The following is a 19,025-nucleotide window of genomic DNA, read 5'->3' on the forward strand; positions in this document are numbered from 1 at the left end:
AAATAGTTACGATGATTTGTAATTCATAATTTTTTTTTATAATAATGTTATGTATTTTTGTAATAATTATAGCGATTCCGGTTTTGACCCGACCCTTGTGATGTTCCAGGCTCGGGTTTAATGCTTTCATGTTGTCGTTTACCTCTTTCTTCCCTTGTATATCCTTGAAATTGGCCTTTGAATTGTTGTTGTGGTTGCATTTGGAATAAGTTGGTTGCTTGTTTGTCCAAAACCTTACTGTCCAGAATTTTGGTCTTCCGCTCGAGCGGGCCTTCTTACGCTCGAGCAGGATTTGCAAATCCTCAGTACTTTGCACATCTGCAAAAGTGCTGGTAGAGTGTCTTTCACGCTCGAGCGGTGTTCTCTACACTCGAGTGGGTGGGTGCTCGAACGTCCTTCTTTGAGCTCGAGCGGTTGGTCTGTCATCTGCAAAAGTTCTGGAGGTGTGTATTCTGCGCTTGAGCGGGCATATTTTGCGTTCGAGTGGAACAAATCCTTGTATATGACGCTCGAGCGTGAAACTTTCCACTCGAGTGGACTGCGCGTATATCAGATCACGAAATGCACTTTTTACATCACTTTTTCATATCTTTTCACCCAAAACCCTAAAGTTAAGAGCCTCTCTCTCTCAAATTCACATTCTCTCTACATTTTGACCTGGATCCTTTGATCTATACACGCTTGAGCCTTCATTAAAAAGATAGAGCTCCTCAAGATCTTCTCTTTGTCCCGATTAAAGTTGGATTTCGGCATTTTTGGGGCTCCATCCTTGCTTGGCTCGTCTTCTCTCTTTGAGGTAGGGATTTTCTACACTTTCGTATGAGTTTTAGCTTAGTTATTTGTGATTGCGTAACAATGGTGGGTTTTGGCGATATTTTGAACAAAACCTAGGGTTTGGATATAAAATGAAAAGAGGGCTTTTGGTGAATGAGAAGGAAATGATGGTGGGGTTTGAAAAAGATGTTGTATGGTGTCAAAATAGTTGATTTTGAAACTTGGTTGAGATTTGGGAAAAGATGGAGTTTGCCCTAGAATGAATATTACATTTATTTGGTATAAATAAATGAAATTGACGTTGTAAACTTGGAATTGGACAAGTATTGAAATGGATGGTGAAATAAAATAGATGATGTGTCTCATCTTTGGAAATTTTGAATAAATTATCTGTCTTGAGAATATATATCTGTTTAGAAATATCTATATTGGGCTATCGGTGGAGGATAACTTTGATTATTGTAGAAATTGCATGTGGATTAGGTGAATTGAAACTATCCCATGGTTGATTATCATTGAATATGATCATGTTGTAAATACATTGTATATGTATGTTTATTGGAAGTGGAAATGGAATGTACTACATGTGTGATAATGTATTTATATACATTGCATATGTATGTTTGTTTGGGAGGAGAAAAGAGATAGACTCTATTATAATTAAGTTGGCTGGAGTGTCCTGGATGAAAGTCCCGAAATCTATACATGGGTGTCGATCCCGCGGACGAAATATCCGTAGAATGGCAATTAGAAGTGTTATGTGTTAATTGTGAGATTGTTAGATCGTTAAGTTGTAGTCTCATTTGGATCATTGGAAGATAATGGAAATTGATCTATGTATTGGAATGAATTGGAGGAAAAATGAATTGGAATATGGAATTGATATTCTGTGGCAATACATAGTATGAATGTTTATCCCAGGCATTGTATATGCATATATACTTATCTTTGTTAAACCACATATATTGTGTTAGATTGTTTCTACTGGGCTGTGGCTCACCCTATTTGGGAAAAACATTTTCAAGTAATGATGGCATGCCTCCACCAAGGCAATAGCATTGAAGGGACCTTCGGGAAGCAAGAGCTTCTTGTTTTGTTATATTTTGTATGGCCTAGGGCTTTAAATTATGTTTTGTTACAATAATGTTATGCATTTTATGGTCTAAACAAGTTTCAATAAAAAAAAGTATAACCTTAATACAAAATACGAATTTAATTTTTTAATCATAAATTGTCATAACTCAATAAAAAATGACATAACATTTGTGATAAAAATATGAAACATATATCAAAAAATTATATAATAACAAATGATTCACATCTTTAAGTGTATCTATCAAAAGATTCCTTATATTATATAATATACTAATTCTAATATAATTTTGCAATTGTATATTATAATCTACTTAGACACAATAAATTTCCAATGCTACTGTACAAATTACACATATTTTTTTCCCTCTCCCCTATCCTTTTAATTAATTTACATTATTAATTGATTTATTAGATTTCATTGAATTGTTTATAATTACTCAGCATTTAAAATTAATTGATAACTTTTTTGTTCAGATTCTTGTTTTGTTTAATTTTTTTCCCCCCATATTTGTTAGTGTTGCAATGAAGGATGGTATAATGGATGATGGTGGACTTGAGGGATACATCGAAGAAATGAGAAAATTGGCCAAGGATAAATCACCATATCTTGGTATGGAGTTTCCATCAAAAGAAGCTACATATGAGTTTTATAATGAATTCGGAAGAATTGTGGGGTTTAGAATTAGAAGAGATTATTGTAACAAAAGCAAGAAAGATGGTGTTATGACCAGTAGAAAGTTTGTTTGTTGTAAGGAGGGAGAGAGGGAAAAAGATAAGCAGTACACGGTGATAAAAAAAATCCTCGAAGTGATACAAGAACAAATTGTAATGCATTCATGCATATATCTTTTACGCAGGACTTGTCGAAATGGATTGTGTCAAAGTTTGATAACAACCACAATCACCCTTTGCATCTTCCTCAATGTACTCATTTGATGCCATCTTAGAGAAAGGTATGTGATGTTCAGGGTATAAATATTGATATAGCTGATGAGACTGGAATATCTCTTAAGGCTTCACATGATCTTATTAGTACTATATCAAGAGGGAAGGAATTTGTAGGGTTCACGCGGAAGGATCAGAAAACCTACTTACGTGCAAAAAGACAGTGAAACTTGAAGTATGGTGAAGCAGGGAGTTTGTTAAAATATTTTCAGCAGCAAGTGTCAGAAAATCCATATTTTTACTATGCCATTTAGTTGGATGTAGAGGAGATGATTACTAATACCTACATGTAATTCAGTTGCACTCCCAATCTATTTGTAAATTGTTTTTTTCTATCTCCTACCTACATGTAATTCCCCTTTAAAATTTTGATTAAAAAAGATGGCTTGGTGACCACTAGGGGTCATCAAATGTCCCATGGACAAAAAATTCAACATTATCCAATATGTCCAATTTATTTCGTGGCCTATTCCAGCTCGCTTAACTACCCAGTCCATCATGTCCCGTCCCGTCCCATCCCATCCCATCCTATAGAAGATGATTTAGGGTTTTGGCAAAGTTTTGAAACCCAAACCTGCCCATGAACTTGGCTCGTACAAGCCCACATGGGTAAATCTAGTCCGACCATCCCATCAGCATGACTTAAACTATCTCGTCAAAAAAAAATTATTATCTAAAAAAATAACACTGTTAAATTCAATTTTAATTCATTAAAATCAATACAGTTTCATTTAACCAAAAAAAATAGGATTAATTATCAAAAAGTTCTATCAACATATTTGGTGATAGCTTAGGTCCTGTCAAAAAGTTTTTGAACTAATAAGTCCCATTTATAGGTAAAAAGACGTTTTGCCCTTCAATTCCAAAACTGTGAATGTTCTCAATTTCAAAACTGAGAATGTTCTTAATTTATAATTATCAAAACTAAAAAATTTCTCAAATTTTTTCTAGTATGAACTAAGAATATTATCAAAACTAAAAAATTTATAATTATCAATTTTGAGAAATTTCTCATTTTTTTTCATGATTAAAATTGAGATAATTATAAACTGAGAAAATTCTCAATTTCAAAAACCCTAGATCTCTCTCTCTCTTTCTCTCTCTCTAATGGCAGTGGCATCTACGAACTCAGTGAAAACCGAGACCTCACAATCAATGGACTCATTGCCTTCTAGACAAGTCTTCGGCAATGGCTCTAAGTCCTCATTTTCCGGTGGATTCTCATAAGCAACAGCAGCAGATCCACGCAATTCTTCACCCAACCCTCCCAGAGACCTTGAATTTCAGGCGATGATAAGGTAGATCGGCAGCGATATAGAGAGGTAAATCTGTCCAGAGACAGATCAACAACAACCTCAACCTCACGCGTGAGCCACTTGCAGATTTGAGTTATTCATCTTCATCAACGACGATGACGACACCGCAGCTTCGGTAGGAATCTAAACTCAAATTCTTAGAAAACAGATGTTACGCAGTGACGCTTCGTCATTATCTACACCAATAACTTCACCCACTGGTCGTTCTAGTTGAAATCCAGCCTCCATTATGAAACATTTAAGTGGTAACCCATGCAATTGAACCCACACTGCAAAACTTGCCACATTCATACAATTCAAAATTAAATTGGGTAGCCAATAATCCACTATGAGAAGAGCACCTTGAATAGCATATGGGCTCTGTTCCACCACTCTTTACATATCAGCTTCATTAGCAAAACAAAACAAAAAAAGTTACCATGTCTTCTGATCTCTTCTACCGCCCTAACAGCACCCCAGCGTTTGTCAACAAAGTGTTGCATGAGGTAGGAAATAAATTGAATAAGGGAAGGATGTGGTGGTTCTGGTGGAGGAGCTGGATTTCCAACAACGAAGCTCCGTCGAGGACATCAATGGAGGACTTGAGGACGGAAGGGAGAGGGAAGGTGATATCAACACAGCTTGGCTGGAGTTTGTTAGAAGGGTAAATTGGTCTATTAAAAATTAATGGGACTTGAAGGAGCAAATAATTTTATTTAGGACTTAATGGATTATAAGTTCACAAAATGAGACTTGTATGTAAATGGCCCAAATATATATATATATATATATATATATTTGACAACCTATATTATCCTTATAAATTATACTTTAAAAAATATATACAAAACACAATTTGTTAAAATTGAATTTAACAGCTGTCTTCCTAACTCTTAACTTTTAATATTGTCATAATTTGTTAATTTGATGAATTTATATTTTAATTTGATTGTTTTAATGGTATTAATTAAGTTCATCATATGAATTACTAAAAAAGAAAAAATAAAAGTGTAGAATATAATAATATAAATTTAATAAAAAATATGTAATTCAGTTCAGTTTGATTTGGGCTCGTCAAATTTAAACTTACGGATGAAACGTGATTTTAATTTTTTTCAAATAAGCTTAGTTCTTGTCAACTTATTAACTGATCAAAATTCAAAAATCCATTAATATATAGAAGGTATACATAATAATTGTGGATCGAATAAGTCCAGCACATCCCATCGATAACTCTTAGTGACCTCTTTCTTACATAATTTTCATACCCTTTATTTTCTCAAACTTAACCAATCAATCCTACTTTGTTTGTCTTCAAGTTTAATAAAATATCAGTAATGCTGAAGGTCCCAAGCAAATGACCAAATGAATGACCAAACATTACGAAGGGTGGGTCCCACCACTAAACAACTCTTCTACTCTCACCCAAAATAAAAAAAAAAACAAAAAAAAAACAACTCTTTTACTACTTAGGTCTTATTTGGCATGACCTAAAAAAGATAAAAAGTCAAAAAGTCACTATCCTATTTAAATCACATCATCTTATTTAAGTCATATCACCTCTCTAACACATCACTTCAAATTCAACCCATACCCAACCCATATTTTACAAAAAGTCAAAAAATATACTTACTTAGATCATCCCAAATCACACTTTAGAGAGGGAGAGGTAGGTTTCTAAGAATCTTCACTCATCTTATACCAAAAAATAAAAAATAAAAAAAACTAGAGAGAGAGGAGTTGATTGCATTTTCTCTTGAGAAAGCCAAAGGCAACTTCTGACTGAGGTTCTCTGTGGCAATGGCGTTCTCTTCTTCTTTGAGCCAAAGACGATCTCCCCCAATTGTTCTTCTCCTCTGGTAGTCCTCGCCCAGCCACATCACCCGCTCTCCTTCCTTGCTTTTCTTCTTCCTTCTTTATTTCTTTTTCTAGATCTAGAAAAAAAAAAAAAAAACAGAGAGAGGCGGATCTACACTTGCCCCTTTGGCTTCACACACACACTCTCTCTCTCTCTCTCTATATATATATATATATATATTTATAAATCAAAACAAACAAATACACAAATAAGCAATATATGAAACAAAACAATAATATGTGGGTTTCTTTACTTGGTTTGCCCAAGTTCAGGTGAGGAAATAGTTCTCCAAATATTGATCTTTGTTGATTTTGTTGTGATACTCAAATTATATACAATAAATTCATTTGTTCCATACATTGTATAGCATAAATGATGTTTATTTTGTTCAATCCCATAAACGATATTTACTTTCTGAAAAATATTTTTGAATAATTAAAGTTAAATACCCAACGGAGTGGGTTTAATTGAGAGAGAAGTTAGAGAGAGAAAATGAAATATTCGATTGGAGTTTGCTGGTGGTGCCTAGAATTTGAAAAGCAGTATTGCTTGTATGGATTCAAGATGGTTAATTTGAAAACTTTTCACTAATAGTAAAATTGGGTGTGGTTTCTGTTGAACAATCTTCACTGTATTTAAATTAATTAATTCTGTTGTGTACTAAACAATAACAAGAATATAAAGAAATAAAGAAAATGAGAGAATTTGTTTGATTACAAAAATCAAACTAAAAATAAATAAATAAAAATATATTTTATTTTGTTACAAAAACAAAATTAAAATCTGATTGAATAAACAAATAAAACAGAATGGTAAATTAAACAACTTACTTGATTAATTTCTTCTAATAAATATCTGATCAAGTCCAGTGTTTGACACTGTGTCCTTAAGACAGATTAGTCCTCTCCCCGGTGCTTTCAGAATATGGATGTCTATCTCCCAAGATGAAATGATCAACTACAACAATAGCAGCACTACAAATTATTTGCCTAACGAACACACTAAGTGTTTATACTCTTTCTCACAAAAATTAAATGCAGCAAAATGAAGAATAAATTTGCAAAGGTGAAGTACGAAATTTCTGAATGTATCTAACATCAAATGAGGGTTGTCCTATTTATAGATGTATTGGTGGCTGCAGGTTTTGAATTAAACAGGTGCAAACCTGTTTGAATAGGTATGAAACCTGTTTGGTTTTGAATTTAAACGGATTTGAATCTGTTGGGTTCACAATTCAAACAGATAAAAACGAGAAGGGCCCTGTTTGGGTGTACAGTAAAACCAGACCAGTTTATTTTCAGAATTAATTTGAATTCTGGATTTTATTTTACCAAAAAATAAAATTAAATTCAAATATTTTTGGCCCAAAAAGATAAGTATTGGGCCAGACAAGCCCAACCCAACCTCACATCATCCGGTCGGTCAGGCGGGCTGGCGCGCGCGCGTGGTGATTTTTGGGTCCAATGGGTCTAGCCTATTTTGCCCATAACCTCCATCTCTAAAACACTTGGGTACCCATTGGGGCACACCGCAAGTTCCAATCCCATGCCTTATAAACCCATTCAAAACTTCCCACAAAATCAATATGGGACAAGCCTTATTCAAACCTTTAAGGATTTTACACCAAAACTCCATTTCCATGGAGCATACTTTGGCTTCAATTTTCCATTCACTCGGTAATGGTTTTGAGCAACCAAATATATCACGTGAATCACAACGCGGTATAGAACGCGTTACCACTTTGACCCGCGACAAACGACGCATGGGGCCAACCTAAAAAATAGACCAAACTTAGGAAAAAATTCTGTTATTAACCCAGAATTTCTAAACCATTTTCCAACAGTTTCTTCTAGATTTAGAAGAAGAAGAAGAATGAAAGAATGAAAGAAAGAAAGGAGGGAAGGGGTGGTGCAGCTGAAAGAAGGGTCACCGTAGGGGGAGAGAAATTGGGGGAGGATTGTCGGAGGGCTTGCCAAAGCTGGTGGAGAGGTGGCCGGCAATGGAGGGGCGTGAAGAACAGATTGTCTTCGTTTTTTCTTCTTTTTTTTTTTTTTGTGAGAGAAGAACAGTTGTTTAGTGGTGGGACCCACTCCTCTTAGGTGGCAGTCCAACTAGATGTTTCGTTATTCATTCGGTCATTTGCTTAGGGCTTGCAGCATTACTCATAAAATATAATTTGTTCAGGATTTGAGGATCATTTCGGGATAGTACCTGGCACAAATAAAAGACAGAGTTCGTGTTCAGCAAAAAGAGGATCGATTGCACTCCCTCTATGATTAGGGCTTGCAGCATTACTCATAAAATATAATTTGTCTAGGATTTGAGGATCATTTCGGGACAGTACCTGGCACAAATAAAAGACAAAGTTCGTGTTCAGCAAAAAGAGGATCGATTGCACTCCCTCTATGAGAGGATAATATGAATAGTTTATTTTTTAAAATATATTGAGTATAATATATTTATAAAAAATTAAATTAATCGAACATTAATAAATTTTTCATCGCATTGTATTTATATTTAATTTTATATTTCAAATTACAATTATTAAATATTGTTTTAGTTATAAATGTAATTCGATGAAAGGATTATTAGTCTCCGAATAACTTGATTTGTCCTTAAACTCTTACAAAAGCTTGTAAATGGATGTCTCCCTAATTTCTTGTATTTAAAGCATAAAAAAAAAAATGACTAACTTATGAAAAAAATCAAAAAGACAAGAAAACATAAAAAATAAAAACGCGAACTATTTTTTAAAATTTATAATCAAACACGATGGATGTTGTTTACTGCAATATTTTTCATCTAAAATTTGTAAAATTTAAATTTGCGAAGTGACCTTATTTAGGAAAATTAATCCATAAATCCCATATGAGAAAATATTGATCTATTTAACCCTAAGAGTTTTCTTATGAACCAATTAATTCTTTTTGTTTTGAAAAGTTGTATTTATTTGATTTGATACCATTTGAGTTTATGTGAATGTTTTTTTGTGCTTCATTTTTTCAATTTTCTGATTCGTTTTTAGGATGAGAATGGCAAGGTGAGACGTGAAATATTCTTTTTAGAGGGATTAGTAGCTGAAGTGTTAGTTGTTGAGCATGAAAATCTACATTTCTGTTAGTGTAGTTTTTTGATGTTACATTGAAGTGTTATATTAGAGTGTTACGTTTGGAAAGAGTACACTAAAGAGTTTGTATGTTATATTGATTGGAGTGTTACATTTGGGAAAAATACTAAAGAATTTTTTTGGAATGTTACAATGTTACGTTTGAGAAAAATACACTACGAAATTTTTTAGTGTGTTACATTAGAGTGTTACGTTTGGAAAAAGTACATTAAAGAGTTTTTGTGTGTTACATTGATTGGATTGTTACATTTAGGAAAAATATACTAAGGATTTTTTTTGGAATGTTGCGTTGTCACATTTGAGAAAAATACACTAAGTAGATTTTTAGTGTGTTACATTTAAGAAAAGGACACTAAGAAATTTTTGTATGTTAAATTGATTAGAGTGTTACATTTGGAAAAAAAAAAAAAAAAATACACTAATGAGTTTTTTTGAATGTTACTTTGTTACGTATTAAAAAAATACATTAAGGGGTTTTTTAATGTATTACTGTTGGCTTTTTGGCTTTTCGAAGGGTAGTTTTGTAAATGTGAGCGTGCCAGCAAGGATCAATCAGTCCTTACAGAAATTATGATTGCCAACCAATTATCAGACGATTGTGTTTTAGTTCTTTTCAGCCTCAATGAAGAGGACTTTTACTGGTGGCTTGAATTAGGAGAAATTAAGAGAAATAACGGTAATATGAAGAACAATTGAAGTATTTCATAAAAATGAACACTTACAATGGTTCGAACTCAGCCTCGGAGAGGTTTACAACAGCAATCTACTTGAATCTACTTGAAGCTACTCCTATGAATTGAAGTGCAGTGCGAGTATTTAAAGTGCAGGTATTTAAAGAACAGGTATTTAAAGACTGGAAATGTAAATGACTGGAAAGAAAATATATGAAGTAAATGACTGGTTTGTATGATCTGAGTCCGTCCTCTTTCCTGGGGGCTGCTCTGCTATTTATACTCGTCAGTGATGACCTTCGAACTGCACTTCGATCCGTCGAACTGCTCCTCCATGATCGCTGATCATGCTTCCTTAAAAGTAGCTCCATTACGCCATTACTGGCAGTTGAGCTTCCCTCTTGTACTGGATTTGAATATGAGTAACCGTTGAAGACACGTCATCTTGCATCCCGTTATTTGATCTAGTGTTACTCAGATCATGTGAGGACCAATATTTATTGCCACGTGTACGATCATGATTAAAGGCTTGAATAATCTTCCTTTATTACCCTTACTATGCCACGTGTCGAACTGTAACTGGCTTTTACAAAATATGTAGCCAACAATTACATTGGAGTGTTACATTTTTGGAGTGTTACGTTTAGAGAAAATACACTAATAAATTATTTTAAAGTGTTACATTTAGTATATCAACATTATAAAATCCACATTTGTCCCTTAACACATAACACATGCATGTTTACATTTGACTCTTTATGTAATTCATACTAGAATGAGACCTTTAACTCACAAAAAAAAAAAAAATGATTTATTGATACTTTACCATTTTAGAGCTCCAAAATTAAAACTCTCTATCATTACCATAAAAAAAGATCCCAACAATGTGTTGAGTAACTGGACGAAAGAACTTTTGTGGCTGAGCGGGGGTCTTATGCAGCCGACGTAGGCAAAGAGTCACAAGCTTACACCTTTGCAACATGGGTCTCGAGGGCACCATATCTCCTAATGTTGGTAATCTTTCTTTCCTCAAACTCCTCGATCTTGGGAACAATAGCTTCTATGGTCATCTGACAGATGAAATAGGCCATTTGCGTAGCCTAAAAACCCTTTATTTAGTTCTTAATATGTTAGAAGGAAACATCTCATTGGGTTTACACCACTGTCAAAGGCCTGAAGTGATATCTCTTGCAGGTAATAAATTTAGTGGTAGAATTCTGAAAGAGTTGAGCACCTTACCCTCTTTAAGTTTCCTTGCTCTCGGACAAAATGAATTTATAGATACTATTCCACATTCCTTTGGCAGCATTTCAAGCTTAGAAGTGTTTGGGCTAGATGTGAATCACATTTATGGAAATGTTCCAACTGAATTCGCACAACTTCCAAATTTGAAGTTAATTGACCTTGTATTGAATTATCTCACAGGTCCAATACCTCCTGCAATTTTTAACAAGTCTTCAATAGTTGAAATTGATTTGAATTAGAGTTCCTTTTCTGGAAACCTTCCAACAAATAATGGCATTTTCCTTCCTAATCTTGAATTCTTCTTTTTGGATCACAATCAACTAACTAGAAACATCCCTTCTTCTCTCTCCAATTCTTTTAAGCTCACTGCTAATTCTAGCTGCCAACTTGTTTACTGGACCAATACCAAAACATTTAGGCAATCTAAAACACCTAGAACTTGTATTTATCTCAAAATCAACTGACAAATGAACCAGGAAGTATTGAACTTAGTTTTCTCACAGATTTGACAAATTGCACTTCCTTGGTGGAGTTGATGTTGGAACGAAATAAATTGAGTGGCACCTTACCCAATTCTATTGGAAATCTTTCAAACTCTTTGAAAAAACTTGCTGTATCTGAAAGCCAACTAATTTGTACAATTCCTAAAGAGATTGGTTCTTTGAGGAATTTGACTTCACTTGCATTGGCTAACAATAATCTGAATGGAAACATGCCCTCAACTCTTGGTGAAATTAAAAGCATGCAAAGGTTGTATCTTGGTGGTGACAACTTTCATGGATCAATTCAAAATGAGATTTGCCTTTTGAGCAACTTAGGGGAACTTTATGCAGAGCTAAGCAAGTTATCTGGATCGATCCCAAGTTGCATTGAAAATCTTAGAAGTTTGCAGGTGATGGATCTTACTCATAATAAATTGACCTTCATACCGTCGAGTTATGGAACCTTGAAAATTTATGGTTCTTGAATCCTTCATTCAATTCATTAGGTGGAAGCCTAGATCCAAACATAAGGCCATCGTAAGTGTTGGAAATTGTGGATTTATCTTGGAATCAAATCTCAGGAAGCATTCAAAGAGTTATTGGGTCTTCCCAAAGCCTAAATACTTTAGACCTGTCTAGGAATTCATTCTAAGGACCCATTCCTAACACAGTGGGCAATTTGATAACATTGGATTTCTTGGATCTTTCACACAACAATCTATCTGGACAGATACCTAAGTCTCTTGAGGAACTTTCACATATCCAATACATGAAATTCTCTTGCAATAAGTTGGCTGGAGAGATTTCAAATGAAGTGCAGTTCATGAACCTCACACCATGGTCTTTCATGGAGAATGAGGCACTTTGTGTTGGAAAAATGGTTTAATATAGGCATATTTTTTAGCTCAATTTGAGTGGGCCCTAAACGTCTTTTGCGTTGGGTCCGAAAAGGTGACGTGTTCCTTGCTGCGTGGCAAGTCACACGGTGAAGACGGAACGTCAAAACCATTTATGAGTGAATGGGAAGTTGACGTCGTTTTCGGGTTTAACATTAATTTTTATTTAGATAAAATTCTTTTGAATTTTTTCAATAAAAAATTATTGTGGGAATTTAATTTAATTCTAATTCTAATTTTGGGTTCCTAAGTGGTTTCCTAAAGTTTGTAATTGTGGGAATTTAATTTAATTCAAAATTCAAATTTTTGGGTTTCTAAGTGGTTTCCTAAAAATTTGTACCTCTTCCTTTATTTATTAAACTATTTAAATAGTTTAATATATATATATATACATGTTCCAAATAGATTAATTAAAGTTGCAACAGTTTCTTTGTTTGTCCACTAACGGACAAATCATTGTTTGAATATTGATGTTCATATTCAACGGTGGGAATCTGTTTGAATTTCAAATTATATTTGTTTGAAATATGTTGCACCTGTTCGGCTTGAGCTTTTTTCTGTTCCAGGTGTGTTTCACACCGGTTCGGCCCTATTTAAATTCAGCCTGTCCAACAGTTTTGACCCCGGGAAAAATTCAGTCTGTTTGTGGTCCTTTTGCTGTCCAAAAATACTGCATTTGTTTTTATTCTTCATAATAGTTTTAGTATAATATTCAGAGAGTTAGAACACAGGTTTGGTTCGCCGAACAAATTGTTTGGAGTACTACTACAATTTGTGAAGATCATTGTATCCTAGGAGATAGACGCCACTCAACCGTAAGTACCGTAGCACGGCGAATCTGTCTTAAGGACAGAGTGTCACACACTCGACTTGGTCTTAATTAATTCGGTTCGATAAATAAATCCGGTATGTTATTTATTTATTTTGTTTGAATTTATTTCAATTTATTTATTTACACAGAAGATTGTTCCAACAATCTTAAGACAGATCCGAATTATTCTGTTTACAGAATTTTTCGTTTGTTTTCCTTTTTCATTCTTCGTAAATAATTTCGGAAGAAAATTATTTTCTGTGGATTTACAAAATAATATTCTGGTTGGAAAAACAAATAGTGATTATATGCTATTTGACAGATAGTAGTAATATACTGTCTCTTTTCTTTGACAACAACTAGTAGTACGATACTGGTGTCATTAACAATTCAGAATATATTTTTGTGGAATTTTTTCAGAAATTAATTTTGGGTTTTAGAAATTATTTTTCTGAGTTTTCATTAATTAAAATTCTGTTTTCAGTATTTTAATTATTGAAGTGTTACTGAAATTAATTTTCTGTGTGGAATTAATTTGGTTAAATAAAATTTTATTTTATTTCCAAATTAATTGAAAAATAAAAGTTATAGTTTTTATTTCTTTTATTTTACATAATTTAATTTCTTGTGTGGAATTAATTTGGTTAAATAAAATTTTATTTTATTTCCAAATTAATTGAAAAATAAAAGTTATAGTTTTTATTTCTTTTATTTTACAGAATTTAATTTTCTGTGTGGAATTAATTTGTTTAAATAAAATTTTATTTTATTTTTAAATTAATTGGAAAATAAAAGTTACATTCTTGTTTCTTTTATTTTTACAGAATTTAATTCTGTGAATTTGGTTTAATTTTCTGTGTAGTGTAAATTCTAATTATAATTTTGTTTTATATATTAGAATTGATGGCTACTGAAACAAATGCCCAAACAAGTACTACTGTGGTGGCTGCAATGATGCCAACCCCCTCTCCTGTTGTAACAGTATCGGCAAATCACGGTGAAAAGTCAGAGAAGTTCTTAGGAACTGACTTTAAAAGATGGCAACAGAAAATGTTGTTCTATCTTACAACTCTGAACCTGGCTCGTTTCCTCCGTGAAGATGCTCCTATCCTGAAAGAGGATGAAACCGACCGGCAAGTGGTTGCTGCGGTTGATGCCTGGAAACATGCCAATTTTCTTTGCCGGAATTACGTCTTGAACGGACTTGACAACACATTATACAACGTCTACAGTCCAATCAAGACTGCAAAGGAACTTTGGGAATCGTTGGAGAAAAAGTACAAAACGAAAGATGCCGGCTCAAAGAAATTTGTGGTTGGCAGATTCTTGGATTTTGTAATGGTTGATTCAAAAACTGTGATCAGCCAAGCTCAAGATTTCCAACTCATCCTGCATGACATTCACGTAGAAGGTATGTCTCTCAGTGAATCCTTTCAAGTTGCAGCCTTAATTGAAAAATTACCAAAAGGCTGGAAGGAATTCAAGAACTACCTCAAACACAAGCGCAAAGAGATTTCTATGGACGAGTTAATTGTGCGTTTGAGGATTGAGGAGGACAACTGCAATTCTGAAAAGCGGGCTGGTAAGCTTCCTATGGAGTCTAAGGCAAATGTGGTGGAACATACTTCAAAAACCAAGAAACGAAAGTCCTTTGGAGAAAGTTCATCACAAGGCTCTAAAGGGAGGGAAAATAAAAAGTACAAGTTTAATGGCAAATGTTACATCTGTGATGAAGAGGGACATCGGGCCAAAGATTGCCGTAGCAAAAGCAAAAGCAAAAGAAGAACAAGCAAGAAGCCTGCTCAAGCCCATATGACCGAAGTGGACAATATTTCCAATGGTGTCGATGACATCAATCTTTCTGCAGTTGTTTCCGAGGCAAATCTTGTCGGAAATCCTAAAGAATGGTGGGTGGACACTGGTGCTACTCGCCATATCTGTGCCGACAAAAAGATGTTCACATCTTATTCTACAGTGGATAATGGTGAACAACTCTTTATGGGCAACTCCTCAACTTCCAAAGTTGAAGGACAAGGAAAGATTGTACTCAAGATGACATTTGGAAAGGAACTCACTCTCAACAATGTGCTGCATGTACCGGACATTCGCAAGAATCTTGTTTCCGGATCTTTGTTGAGTAAGAATGGGTTTAGGCTAGTATTTGAGAGTGATAAATTTGTACTTACTAAGAATGGGATGTATGTAGGAAAAGGTTACATGTCTGATGGCTTTTTCAAGTTAAATGTAATGACCGTTGTACCCTCAGTTATTAATAATACTACATCTTCTTCTTACTTGCTTAAGTCTTCAAATTTATGACATGGTAGACTAGGACATGTTAATTATGGATCTTTGCGTAAATTAATTAATATGGAATGTTTACCTAAATTTAACATTGATTCAAATCATAAATGTGAAATTTGCGTTGAGGCAAAATTATCTAAAACTCCTTTTCATTCAATTGAAAGAAGTATGGAACCACTTGAATTAATTCATAGTGACATTTGTGATTTTAAATCAATTCAAACTAGAGGTGGGAAAAAGTATTTTATCACTTTTATAGATGACTATACTTGATATAGTTATGTCTATTTAATTCGAACCAAGGATGAAGCTTTGGCAACTTTCATTCAATATAAGAATGAAGTTGAAAATCAACTTGGTAAGAAAATCAAGAAACTTAGAAGTGATAGAGGTGGTGAATATGAATCACCTTTTGGTGACTTTTGTAAAGAACATGGAATAATTCATCAAACCACCGCTCCTTACTCACCTCAGCAAAATGGAATTGTTGAAAGGAAAAATAGGACTTTAAAAGAAATGATGAATGCCATGTTAATTAGTTCTGGATTACCTCAGAACTTGTGGGGGGAAGCAATACTTTCTGCTAATTATATTTTAAATAAAGTACCCCGAAAGAAAATAAATCAAACACCTTATGAATTGTGGCATGGAAGAGTACCATCCTACAAATACTAAAAAGTGTGGGGGTGTTTGGCTAAAGTGGCTATTCCTAGTCCTAAAAAGACTAAGATAGGTCTTAAGATCATTGATTGCATTTTCATTGGTTATGCCAAGAATAGTAGTGCATATCGGTTTTTGATTCATAAATCAGAACATTCCGAAATGCATGTAAATACTATTATTGAATCTCGGAATGCATCTTTCTTTGAACATGTATTTCCAAAGAAGACTGGACAAGAGACTAGTACTAATAAAAGATATTTTGATGCTATTACTAGTCAGGATCAAGAACATGATCAAGAACAAGAGTTAGATCAAAATGAGGAAGAGGAACTTAGGCGTAGTAAACGTGCTAGAACCTCAAAATCTTTTGGTCCAGATTTTCTAACATATTTGTTAGAAAATGAGCCTTTAACTTTTAAAGAGGCTATGTCCAGTCCTGAATCTCCTTTATGGAAAGAAGCTGTCAACAGTGAAGTTGAATCCATCTTGCAAAATCACACTTGGGAATTAGTGGACTTGCCACCAGGTTGTAAACCTCTTGGGTACAAGTGGATTTTCAAAAGAAAATTGAAAGCGAATGGATCAATAGATAAATACAAGGCAAGACTTGTAGTCAAAGGTTTTAGACAGAAAGAAGGTCTAGATTACTTTGACACATACTCACCGGTTACTAGAATCACATCCATTAGAATGCTAATTGCCATTGCATCTCTATACAATCTAGAAATTCATCAAATGGATGTTAAAACCGCTTTCTTAAATGGTGAGTTAAATGAAGAAATTTACATGGAACAACCAGAAGGGTTTTCTGTTCTAGGGAAAGAAAAGAAAGTGTGTAAATTGGTTAAATCATTATATGGTTTAAAACAAGCGCCAAAGCAATGGCATGAGAAATTTGACAAGGCAATGATGTCAAATGGATTTAAAATTAATGAGTGTGACAAATGTGTTTATATTAAAAACACAGATAAAGGTTATGTCATTGTATGTCTTTATGTAGATGATATGCTCATCATAGGTAGTAATAATGATATGATTAAAAGTACCAAGAAAATGTTGAATAAACATTTTGACATGAAGGACATGGGCATTGCTAATGTAATTCTTGGTATGAAAATTACCAAAACATCAGAAGGATATGCTTTGTCACAATCTCATTACATTGAGAAAATACTTGACAAATTCAGCAAAGATGATGATCATCTTGCTAGAACTCCTGTAGATGTTAATTTGTATCTTTCTAAAAATGTACAGGAAAGTATTTCTCAATTAGAGTATGCCCAAATTATTGGAAGCTTAATGTACTTGATGAACTGCACCCGCCCAGATATAGCTTATGCAGTAAGTAAATTAAGTAGATATACGAGTAATCCGGGAGTAGAACACTGGAAAGCAATGATAAGGGTTCTAAGATATCTCCGATTTACTCGTAACATTGGGCTTAACTATACTAGATATCCAGCAGTACTTGAAGGATACTGTGATGCAAATTGAATATCGGATACTAGAGACTCGAAGTCCACCAGTGGGTATCTCTTTACTCTTGGTGGGGCGGCTGTATCTTGGAAATCTTCCAAACAGACTTGTATTGCTAGGTCTACTATGGAATCTGAATTCATAGCTTTAGACAAAGTAGGGGAAGAGGCAGAATGACTTCGCCACTTCCTTGAAGATATTCCAATATGGCCAAAACCGGTGCCTACTATATGCATACATTGTGATAGTCAATCAGCAATTGGTAGAGCACAGAGTCATATGTATAACAGTAAGTCACGACACATTCGTCGTCGACATAACACCGTAAGACAACTACTCTCTAATGGAATTATTTCCATAGAATACGTTAAGTCTAAAGACAACATAGCGGATCCACTAACCAAAAGGTTAGCAAGAGAGTTAGTTGAGAATTCATCAAGGGGAATGGGACTAAAGCCTATTAAATAAGAGTTACCACAACGGCAACCCAACCTAGTTGACTGGAGATCCCAAGATCTAGGTTCAAAGGGACAACCGAGTTGTGATTGACTCAGAAGGATCACTGTGGAGTCCAACTCCTGCCCATTTCTATGATGAAATAGTGATGTCTGCAGCGTTTTAGGTTAAGTAAAATTTTTAATGATTCTTATATCTAGGTAACCCTAGTGGAGTATGGCAGGATACTCTTCATAAGCATCACCTATGTGAGTGTGAACTGGGTCGGTTCTGTGAGATTTGTGAAGGGCTACAATTCTTTAGAGCACTCATGAAAGACCAGGTTGTTCAGGGCCAAAATGAACACAATAGTGAGAACTAAACTGTGGCTGGAAATATACTGTGTGAGTTCTATTGTCTTGGTTTACACAAACGGATGAACAGTTCAAGACATCATGTTCACTGGTTAGCTAGTAAATTCGATAGTGTCTCACAAGGGAAGGTTCAAAGCCAAAAGCTACCTATCCTTTGCAGAATATTTTCAATTTCTGTACTCTCTGTAATAGATCATGTTGTTGCATTTTCTCGCCGTCAAATTCCATTCATGTGGGGGATTGTTGGAAAAATGGTTTAATATAGGCATATATTTTTAGCTCAATTTGAGTGGGCCCCAAACGTCTTTTGGGTTGGGTCCGAAGAGGTGACATGTTCCTTGCTGTGTGGCAAGTCACACGGTGAAGACGGAACGTCAAAACCATTTATGAGTGAATGGGAAGTTGACGTCGTTTTCAGGTTTAACATTAATTTTTATTTAGATAAAATTCATTTGAATTTTTTCAATAAAAAATTATTGTGGGAATTTAATTTAATTCTAATTCTAATTTTGGGTTCCTAAGTGGTTTCCTAAAGTTTGTAATTGTGGGAATTTAATTTAATTCTAAATTCAAA

At 34.2% G+C, this 19,025-nt stretch overlaps 1 protein-coding gene across 1 annotated transcript; it reads left to right on the plus strand.

Moving 5' to 3' along the window:
- Positions 1–2,391: 2,391 nt before the first annotated feature.
- On the plus strand, positions 2,392–2,981 carry LOC145797969 (protein FAR1-RELATED SEQUENCE 12-like). Its single transcript, XM_082885410.1, has 2 exons — positions 2,392–2,655; positions 2,817–2,981. The coding sequence occupies exons 1-2, from the start codon at positions 2,392–2,394 to the stop codon at positions 2,979–2,981; spliced, it is 429 nt and encodes a 142-aa protein (XP_082741536.1).
- Positions 2,982–19,025: the final 16,044 nt, after the last annotated feature.

Source organism: Camellia sinensis, chromosome 8, assembly GCF_055761805.1.
Source record: "Camellia sinensis isolate YWXY chromosome 8, ASM5576180v1, whole genome shotgun sequence".
In the NCBI taxonomy this organism is placed as follows: Eukaryota; Viridiplantae; Streptophyta; class Magnoliopsida; order Ericales; family Theaceae; genus Camellia; species Camellia sinensis.